The sequence below is a fragment of the Cyprinodon variegatus genome, unplaced genomic scaffold, assembly GCF_000732505.1.
Source record: "Cyprinodon variegatus isolate N-32 unplaced genomic scaffold, C_variegatus-1.0 Scaffold1081, whole genome shotgun sequence".
NCBI lineage: Eukaryota > Metazoa > Chordata > Actinopteri > Cyprinodontiformes > Cyprinodontidae > Cyprinodon > Cyprinodon variegatus.
Window position 1 is genome coordinate 246,006 of NW_015151534.1, and position 10,667 is coordinate 256,672.

At 38.9% G+C, this 10,667-nt stretch overlaps 1 protein-coding gene across 1 annotated transcript in view; it reads right to left on the bottom strand.

Moving 5' to 3' along the window:
• cep95 (centrosomal protein 95kDa) overlaps positions 1–9,456 on the bottom strand; it is an 18,768-nt gene extending 9,312 nt beyond the window's left edge. Inside the window, exons 1-7 of the mRNA XM_015400194.1 lie at positions 9,260–9,456; positions 5,748–5,876; positions 5,222–5,329; positions 4,995–5,093; positions 3,219–3,318; positions 2,021–2,100; positions 1,574–1,809 (exon numbers count right to left, since the gene is read on the bottom strand). Coding sequence (XP_015255680.1) covers positions 1,574–1,809; positions 2,021–2,100; positions 3,219–3,318; positions 4,995–5,093; positions 5,222–5,329; positions 5,748–5,876; positions 9,260–9,284 — 777 coding nt within the window. The 5' untranslated portion in view covers positions 9,285–9,456. The remainder of the gene's footprint in view (positions 1–1,573; positions 1,810–2,020; positions 2,101–3,218; positions 3,319–4,994; positions 5,094–5,221; positions 5,330–5,747; positions 5,877–9,259) is intronic.
• Between the last annotated feature and the right edge of the window lie 1,211 nt (positions 9,457–10,667).

The window sequence follows — 10,667 nt, forward strand, 5'->3', positions numbered from 1 at the left end:
CAGAGTGTTGTTCAGCATGGGGGTGAGTAGAAAATGAAGGCTAATCATGTTTTGGTTGTACTATTCCTTTAAGCTTGGAAACAGCCCCATCTGTTGGCTACCATCAGGTCAGGCCTGTCATTCAGGCAACGTGAATGGGTTCAAATCACAAAAGCCTTCCTTACACTAGTGATCGCTAACAAATTTAATCTGACATGTTTGAGCTCCAATGCAGGGAAGGCATCACTACTCACCGGGTGACGAGCTTGGTGTGGGGGACATCACTCCGTTGGTCAGGCTCTCTGTTACCATGTTAGCGTTCTGGAAAAGAAAATGAATTTATGTTCATAGAAATGCTAACCTGTGTGTTGTTCTCTGTGTTTTCCTGTTTCAAAACAAAAATGCAAAAAAGTAAAATAATCCTGTTCTTGTTTTTTTTTAACTTACATGCAAAAATGTAATATTAAACCTATTGAAAATCAACATAATTAAATTTTTCCTTTAGTTGTCTAAATCCAAAACAAAATTTTCTAATAGTATCTGTGTTCTTCTAAAAGGGTTTTAGAGCAATGGTTGCAGATTAAAATTCTGCTAATTGAGCAAAATTGACAATAAAAACATTCATTTGTTTCAATTTGTCTTTTCTCCATGTAAGTAATAAAAAAAAGAAAATGCTCAGACAAATGGGTAAAGGATGTTAGGTTAATTGGGTTCAAATAAAGGGTAAATAGTAGCACATATTGCAGCTATTAGACAATAGGCACTTTTCAGTCATCCTTTGAGAAACTGGCAGAAGCTGAACTCAAACTCTATTCTGCTTTGATCGCATGAATTTTTCTAAGTTAAAAAAAGATACTGAAATCTGCAATGCTTTAGCTCGTTACAGGGCTCCAAATTACTCTGCTAAGAGCTCACCCTGTTAGCAAGGTGAGGAAAGGAAATGCTGCAAAGGAAGGATGGGAAAGGCCGCTGACTTTGAGACAGACTGGATACATCCAGTAAACCGTCACCACACCCTTTCATGGTGAGACGTAATTAGAATGAACAAGCCTTACGAATTATTGCTAAACAATTCTAGTTTTCTTTTTAGTCTGATGTTCTTGTGATTCCCTCTTTCCACTTTAAATAAAAAAAAACAAACCAAAATAAAACAGTCTTTGTAAGTGAACAAACTCCCATCCTAAGAAGAGGATCAAAGATATACTTTGGCCTCTAAAGAATCAGGCTGTAGGTTGAGCTTGTAAGCGCTCACACCCATAAAGGATATTTGACTAGGTTTCTGTCTCTTGTGGCAAAACAACTTCAATATGATAAGAATTTGCATAAAAATATTTTAAATTAAAACTCAAACGCTTAAGAAGAACGGATTAGAACACAGACATAACCTGACAAAAACATAGGAAGGACAGGTTGGGAGGAGGATGTTGGCCTGGGAACAACAGGCTAACGTCTCCTATTCTCAGACTCGCTGAGGCTGAGTCAGCATCCCCGTATCCTTCTGATAAAACACTGATAGGAAGCGCTACTGTAGAAAGCAAACTGAGTGTAAACTTTAGAGGAAGAGTGTTCATGTCACGCTAGCTGTATGTTGTACCTCAGCCTGTGCTGGCTCAGGCGTTTCCTCCTCTGAAGGTCCTTGGATGAGGGGAGCAGCTGTTGGAGGACAGCTGGGGGACTGGGGGGCGACGTCAGGGACAGAGTGGGGGGTGTCACACTGGTTGGGTGGCTGTAACGGGATGGCTGAATAGATCTGTTCACTGTGTGGAGCTCTCCCATTGTCAACAGGACCTGTGACACTGTCTGATGTTTCTGGAGGGACAGCGGGTTCTTCTACGAGGACAAAGATTTAGAAAAAAAAAGTGATTTTAATCAACTTGTTCAAGTTAATATTCTAGATTTACTTTGATAAAACTATTCAATAGAAAGACGCTATAAACAACAGATTTTTTTTAACAAACCCAGGAATAAAAAAAAGACAAAGAATTAATAAAAATGCTTAGAAAACACTTTTCTCCCCCAATCAGAAGAAACATGCATTTACCGTCTTGTTTGTTAGTGAATATCTGATCAGAGCCTCCAAAACCGTCGAGCCCACAGGCCGATCCAGCCTCCTCAGTGTTTCTGAAAGTCAGATTAAGGATTGTTTAAAATATATAGCCTGACATGTCGTTAGCCTCTATGATATCAGTCCTATAGGGAAATACGTCAGATAGACAGCTAAAATGCATCAGTTCATCCTTGGTTCCTCCTTTTATTACAATGTTATGAAAGTGCAGGTTATAGCTTCATAAGAGGTTAACAGTTTACCTTAATCATATTAATTTGTTTATTTTTCTCCATAAAAACAGAAGCAACACTATCCTTTAGTATAGAAAGAAATTCACATGTTGGATAAACTCTTTTGGGGTTTTTTTTTTTTCCACATGAAAAGAAACCCACAAAGAAAACTATTCAAAAAGACTCCAAGCAAGATCAATTTGAATAAAACAAGAAACGGTCATGAGGCAGGTTTGATAAATCGATTGCTAAACCCCTAAAAAAGGAGTTTGGTGTAAAATCTTGCTTGTTTGATTCAACAAATGCACAAAATGTATGTGTCAGAATCCTTTCATGTAGCATCGTATTGACCTTTCAGTTTTTACAGCTGCAGGCTGTAAGCAGGGTTAGCTGCTGTCAACCACCTGAGTCATGTGCTGCGAACTTCTCACTCTGCTGGGTTTTGGTTTACAGAGGCTAAAAGCAAATAAGAAATTTTTTTTTTCTCCAACTTTTTTGATTTCTTCTTGAATTTGTTTTTTTTTTTACACAGTCTTTAAAATGGTATCTTATTTATGTGTATGATTAAGTGAGTGACCATGGATTTCCATATGGTACGGATGAAGGTTTGCAGGTGTTTGTATCCATGTTAGGAATGCAGGTTGGGAATTTGCTTTGTTTCATACATTATATATAATATGTTTTTTTTTTGCAGCATTTTAATTTAATTACCAACGTTATTTACAGCAATTCTTATCTATTTTTAATACCTTTGTGTTTGTGCTGCTTCACTGAGCTCTTATATTGCTCCTGGAGGACAAATTACATTTAAATTAAATTAATAATAACCTACGAAACTCTGATGGGTCAATGGTATAATAAGTTTCCTCATAATGTGTCAGAATTAATCACTTTATTCAAAATTACTTCCACTGAGTGATTTCATGCTTCCTAATGTTTTTGGAGTACTGAGTAGCTCTTACTCTGCACCGGGTGACACCGCCGTCTCCTCCTGCTGTGGCTCCTTCGATGGCTTCTTGTTTTTATCTGCTTCATCTCCACTTTGAGGGTCATTGAGTTCATCTGCATGAGGAAAAAAAACAGTTGACTAAAAGAGAGAACACATAAATAACCATAAAAATTAGCTCAGTGCTAATATCAGGAACAGTTAAATCCACACAATAACAATAGGAAACTGAATAAAAAGATAAAAAAAAGTTTTTAGATAAAGCATTTCTATTTTTATGAGCAAATTACAGTAAAGAGTTCTGAAATTTGAGAAGTTTAATTCCATAAAAAGGTGATAGTTTGATAAAAGCAAATCGTTTTCTAAACTTTGCAAAAAGTTAAAAAAAATTCTGGACACTAAATTAATTTTAATGATTCAGTTAAAGAAAATTAGGATTACATCCCACCAAGGCATTCCTGGGCTTCCAAAGTTTAAACTGTCATCAGCCAATCACTGTTCATACACATTAGCTGCGTCCGAACATCCGCCCTAAAGGCCAGTTTATACTCAGAAACCAGGTCGTCTGCATGTGTGTCGCAGTTAACGCAGACATGCCCCCCCTGACTGTGCCGCACCCCTCCAAAATTGTAGTTGACTGCAGTCAGTGCCACAGACAGGAAGCCTCTGATTGGTCAAATCTACATCCGCTCTACACTATACGTATTACCTGTTTGGTACCTTACCTGCTTGTTTTGTTAGTATGACCACCATTGTGAAGATGGACTAGCTAGAAGCAAGGTGCACGACAACGCTCTGACCCTTTTTCCACCTGGATCCCCACTCCTTTTCACCGTTATGTCCCTCCGTTGTCGCCTTGGCTGTATCTAGACCCACAGCTAGTTCCTAATTGTCCCTCTTGCGTTGTGGTGTGGAATAACATAGCGCAGACCACGCTTCAAAATTGGGCATAAATCAAAAAAATCTGCGACAACCTCACTGTGACACACTGCTGCGGGAGGATAACCAGCCCTTAAACCCCTCAATCACCATATAGAACGGGGTCTATATAGAGGACTTTATAGTGAACTCAGTTAACTGACCGTTTGGACAGATAATCACCACTTTCTGCCCCCATTGGTCACATGACTCTACCTCTACGCACGATTCCTGCCCCATCTTTGTTATTTGTTGCCACTGTCGGGTAGCAACAGCCGTAGGCAACAGCCGTAGGCAACAGCAGGCCAGTGTGACACCAAATCCCATAATGCTTTGCGAGGAGAGCTCTCCTCGGAAATAATTTCAGGATATATCTGCTCTTCTAGTGACAATGGATGATCACTCCTTTTCAAGGTGCTTTATGGGGAATTTGGAGTCCACTACTTTTTCATCCACCAGACATTTGGACACTCATAAAACGGCGTAACAGCTATATAGTGCCCTATATAGTGAATAAGTCAGACATTCAGACACAGCCATTCACTCAAAACTGATAAACTAGATAAATGTTTATTACTTTCCTACTGTTTACAACGGCAGAGCGGCCAGCTTGTCTAACAAGTGTGTCTCACAGCTTGTGTTTGTATTCATTTTGTCATCAGGTCAACTCCAATAAGGGGTGACTAAAATAAGAGAATACGTTTTAAAAAGCTATTTCTTTCATTGTTAGTTTGTTTTCAAACTAAAGGGAAAAACAAAAATGTATCAATTGGATTTGTTTTTAAAAAAAGAAGAGATTTTATTTCTGTCATATTGCCCAGCCCTAGCAATACATTAATGAAGCTAATGAGATAAATGTATGATTTATACGTGCCGCCATTCTGTGACTCCTCATTGAGGTATTCCAGGAGACCATCGAAGATTTCCAGGAGGTTCTTGATCGACTCTTTGTCTCCTCTCACCACATTTTCTCCTGCAAATACAAACTCACTGAATAAGGTCTACGATTTAACCCTGAATATTTCAACACACTACTTCAGAAAATAGCTAAACTCTCTGTTAAAGAGACAGAAACTAACAGATAAATGTATTTTTCCTTACCTGTGATGTGGGAGAGGCTGATCTGAAGGTAATCCAGAGACAGGGAGTCAATCACAGATTGAACATTGTGGACCTCATCTTCCAGACTGCTCGGCGATTTAATAAAATCTTAACGCAAACATAAAAAAATGCATATCAGCACAAAGGAAAACAAGTTATAAAAAAATCTGTGGACCAGTATAAACTGCACAAATCTTCATTATTAAAAACATGCCTCAATCAATTTGAACTTCCACTTTCACTGATGTTTACAGGAGGAAGCAGCTGGATGTTTGCGTTTTCAGGAAACAGTTCACAACTTGTTTAAACATTAAGAATGTAAACATGTTACATAACAGTAAAAGGTTATACTGGGGCTGATTATTCTCTATTCACGTCATTAATCATCATGATATGAAATCTTTCATTGATTCATTTAGCTTTTGGATGATCTCAGAGTCTTAAGGAAAGTTTGTCCACCAACACACGATAAACACCCGGTCACCAGGTCATCCCCAGAAACGTTTAATCTAGATGCAGCGCTTACCTGGAACCGTCTCTCCGAGGATCTTCTCGTATAAAGTGATGAAAACATGTGCATTGCAGTCCGACAGCACCCCCACCCTAAGGTTTACGTTACACCTGCTGAGGAGATTGTTTGCCACATCAACCCAGTCTGTGGAGGGGAAAAAAGGGCAATGGTTAGTTAGAAGTTCTTCTTGTGAGAAAATATAATCATGATTTTTAATTGAATCACAGAGATCAACAATCTGGTTGAAGGATGAAATGTTTGACTGTTTGGACTCAAACTTTTATGTAACCCTCAGACAGACAGAGGATTACATGTATTCAGTAATGAACAACATGGAAGGATTAGTTTTAGGAGCTTTAGAGTCTCCTCCTTATCCTTTGTTAATGCATCAATGAACCTCCTCTGTGGTTTTCCATCCACTATCTCTCCTCTGTAATAGTCCAAAGCACCTAGCATCACATTTCTGCAATTCCTCTAAATTCCCCCACTATGACACTCTGATGCTACTATTTCTATACATCTGAGTAAACCCATTAATAATTGTAACATATTTATATGTATGTCCTATCTGTTGGTTTGAAGCAGCTTTTCCAAATTACATAGAGCAGCCAGAGGATCCTCTGTTATTAAAGACCCCTGATTGTTGCCTTCATCCACAAAGACCCTGGTTGTTACCATCAGCGAATCCTTTTAATTCTCCTGTTAAACTAATTATATCTACTGGTTTTTAACAGATTTCTTTTTTGTTTTTGTTAAATAATATAAACATTATGTTTAGTAAAAATATGTCCAAAATTAAATAAAACTGAAAATACTGAAATATATGAATATGTTTGATTTTACATTTGTTAAGTATGTGCAAATATCAAAATCTAAATCCAGACTTTACTTGTGCTAAACTAGTTGTTCAGTGAAAGCCTGGAACATTAATAAACTGAGAGCATGATGAGGACCAAGGAGCCAAGCGTAAAGGTAGAGGTAAATTTTGCAGAGGGGCTGTAATCGATGTAAGGCAGGGGTCGCGCCGCTCTTTAATGCACCCCTCCTGGATTTTTTTTTTTGTTTGCTTGTTTAAATATGGAGTGCCGGAGTTCAAACAAACATTAATTATGTTTCCAATGCTTTAAAAATGTGTTCCAAAAGTGTTAAAAAGAATAATCCACTGGACTTTGTTTTCCAAGTTTGAAGACGTTTCGCTTCCAATCAAGGAAGCTTTTTCAAATTCAAAATGGCGCGATTAGTTTCAAGCTTTATAGAGTAGCCCAACAAAGCCTTGTTATGGCTTTAAAATCTGTATAGTAAATACATTTAAACGATAAATTGTAACATTTCTGTCAATGAAGATTTGTGAGATAGCCTTCCACAGACATTTCAGCACGTTTCGGTGCCAGGCAGGTGGCTGTTGCAAACAAACTGGCGGGTCTGTGTTGGGCTATGGACCTCAAAGGGAAAAAATCGAAGATAACTTATGAGAAGAGAGGATTTAAAGAAGAATGAACCAAATCATTTGCTTTCATTACCAATGCGAAAGGATTGCCTGAATGTTTGCTTTGTAACAAGAAGTTGTCAAGAAATAAAAAGAGTAATTCGGAAAGGCATTTCCATTGAAGGCAGGCTAAATAGGCAGCCAACCACCAAGTTGCTAGTGAAATAAAAAGGGCTTGCATTTAGATTGCATTTATTTCTGGATAAATTAGAGGAGCGCAAAGATATATTTAAGAAGGGGATTGCATCTGCAAACTCCGCTACTGCTGCTAGGTTTGTTGCGAGAATGGAAAGCCATTCACAGATCAAATAGGTAGTGCCTCCTTAAAATAGGAATAACACCAAAAATGTGATTTTTTTTTATCATGTTTCTAAGATTTAATCAATATAACAAAACCTAGTATATTAATATTGTAATGGAATTTAAACCTAAAAAAACAGATATCGTACAGCAGAGTAGTCACATGATGCGATATTTGCTGCAGGATAAACATTTAACCATGAATGCTTGTTGTATATTTTAATATTGGGCTGGTACACTTAGAGTCTGTGTTGCCATGCAAGGTTTATGTAAGCCTTTTACATCTTTGCGGCCCCAGACAAATGTCGTTTTGTTTTAGGTCCAATATGGCTCTTTGAACAGTTTGGGTTGCCGACCCCTTGTGTCATTTTTACGTTGAGTCAAAGATTTAATTTCCTCTCAGCCTGCACCAGGGCAGCTGTGGTTACAATGAAGCTGTTCACCATCAGCGTGGGAATGATTGCCTGAAAGACTGAACGTAGTGCAATGCACCACGTTCCACCATGGATTTTCACCCCATTTTGGTGAGTTGAGCGTTGGTCCGCCACTAAGGTGGGGAAATATTTTGACACTACCACTGTGGTTTGTACAGCTTTGTGAAGACATGACAACAAGACTGTTTTTGTGAAAACAAAGCCACAAGAGGTCATGTTTAACGTTAGCCGCTGGTGATATAGCAGACAAAGAGATGTTCAGAGCTGGCAGAGACCCTGAAGCAAGATGTGATTCAACTAAGCTGAACACACAAATAAACACCACTTTATGCCTCAGATTCTCCTTTGGTATCTTTTTTTTTTAACCCATGTACCACTACCCTGCTACTTTACAGAAAGACTACGCTTTGTGTTGTTTAATCACAAGAAAACCTTTTAAAAAACACATTAAATATAAAAAAAAGACAAATAAATTAGCATGAGTACTTTTGCAAAACATTCACTTTTTACAGACTCCTTATTCATCAGCAACCAAAACAAACAAAACATTTGTTATATTTGTCTCTGGATGAAACCAATCTGCTGCCCAATGACATCCTCTCATTTAAAAATAAGGAATAAATAAATAGAGATATCTTTTTGATCTAGCTTCTTCGCTCTTTCTTACATCTTTATATGTCTGTCTAGCTGCATTGGTTCCCAGTTACTCCAGCTCTTCAGATTACACTTATTCATGAAAATCTGAGCCAGCAGCCTTCCTAGCAACTCCTCCATCATCCTCCCGCTCCAAGGATGTTATTAAACTATTAATTTGCAATAAAAAAACAATTTTTTTCAGACCAATCGCTGGAAAAGCTTCCTTTACTTCCTGCTGTGCGCTGTTACCCACCTTCTTCCTCATTCATTACATCCTTAAAGTGTTCCTTATTCACTTTCACACCGTCACTCACTCTTTTAAAATGGGTTAACACTCATTTTAAAACTAATAATAACTACTGTTACATGGCGAAGGTATGTTCTAAACAAAAGCAAGAAGTGTTTTGGTTTTTAAAACAAGCCAAACTTGATGGGAACATCAGCGCCTTCTCTAACACTGTTTGAATTCAACAAGCTAACGTTGCTAACGGCTGCTAACAGAAACTTGACGTATAAGGATAAACTGTGACCTTTATTATTCATACTAACGATGTCTCTAGCAAACGGATGTCCAACTAAAAGCCTTCGCAACAGCAGCAACACAGAAAACAACTTTAGCCGTGAGCGTTACGTGTCGCTAGCTTTCACCCAGACAGTCCTGGCAGCCTTACTTCTCTCTCCCTCCTGGGTTCCCATGAAATAACTGTGGAAGATAAAAAGGTCGCTGGGGTTTCAAAGGTGACGATGAGCCAAAAAAAGGACAAAGTCCCAAATGGCGAACCGGGGCCCAATAGATTAGTATCGGTGCTGTAGTTTTTCGGTATCGGCTCACATTCAAAACTGTGGTCTTGTTTGATTGGACGTTAGCTCGCTGTTGTTTGAGGAAGTAAAAGCTGCTCCGCTGCGTGTCGCCCCCTACTGGTGTCTGACGATATACCGCACTATTTGGCGCGTGAATTAAACCGCCATGTTGGAGAGGGCGACCTTAAAACTTAGGTCACTGATATATTCCAGGCTCATTATATCAGTGATGACAGGTCACAGATGTTGGTAGAAGGTGATTTAGATAAAGGTTTGAAAGTTTTCATAAACGTAATAACAGTTTATAAACATTCCCCTTTCAGGTTGCATAACTTTTACAGTTTTGGACTTACCAATGTTAGATTCTGAAATTAAAGATATATTAAGGAATTATGGAAAAAAACTAAATTTGAGCTAAAAAGAGGATGCAGACATATTCAAGGAAGGAAAACTAGACAGCAAAATATATACACTGCCCCAAAAAAAGAAAGGAACACTTTAAAAACACATCAGATCTCAATTGGAATCATGCTGTTTATTTATATTGATATGGACTGGGTGATGTGTTAGGAACAAAGGGTGCCAAATCATTTGACGGACATGAAATTTATCAACCTACAGAGGGCTGAATTCAAAGACACCCCAAAAATTACAGTGAAAAAAATTATGTGGCAGGCTAGTCCATTTAGCTGACATTTCATTGCAGCAACTCAAAATTGTATTCAGTAATTTGTATTTCCCCCCACGTGTGTGTATGCATGCCTGACAACGTCGGGGCATGCTCCTAATGAGACGATGGATGGCGTCCTGGGGTATCTGCTCCCAGATCACTGAGCTCATCACTGAGCTCCTGAGGTGCAACCTGGCTGCGTCGGATGGATCAAATCATAATGTTCGAGAGGTTTTCTATTGGATTTAGGTCAGGCGAGCGTGGGGGCCAATCAGTGGTATCAATTCCTTCATCCTCCAGGAACTGCCTGCATACTCTCACCACATAAGGTCGGGCATTGTCGTGCACCAGGAGGAACCCAGGACCCACTGCACCAGCATATGGTCTTACAATGGGTAAAAAGGATTTCATCCCGATACCTAATGGCAGTCAGGGTGCCGCTGTCTAGCCTGTAAAGGTCTGTGCTTCCCTCCATTGATATGCCTCCTCAGACCATCATTGACCTACCACCAAACCGCTCATGCTGAACGATGTTAGAGGCAGCATAACGTTCTCCATGGCTTCTCCAGACCCTTTCAGGTCTGTCACATGTGACATCTGTGAAAAGC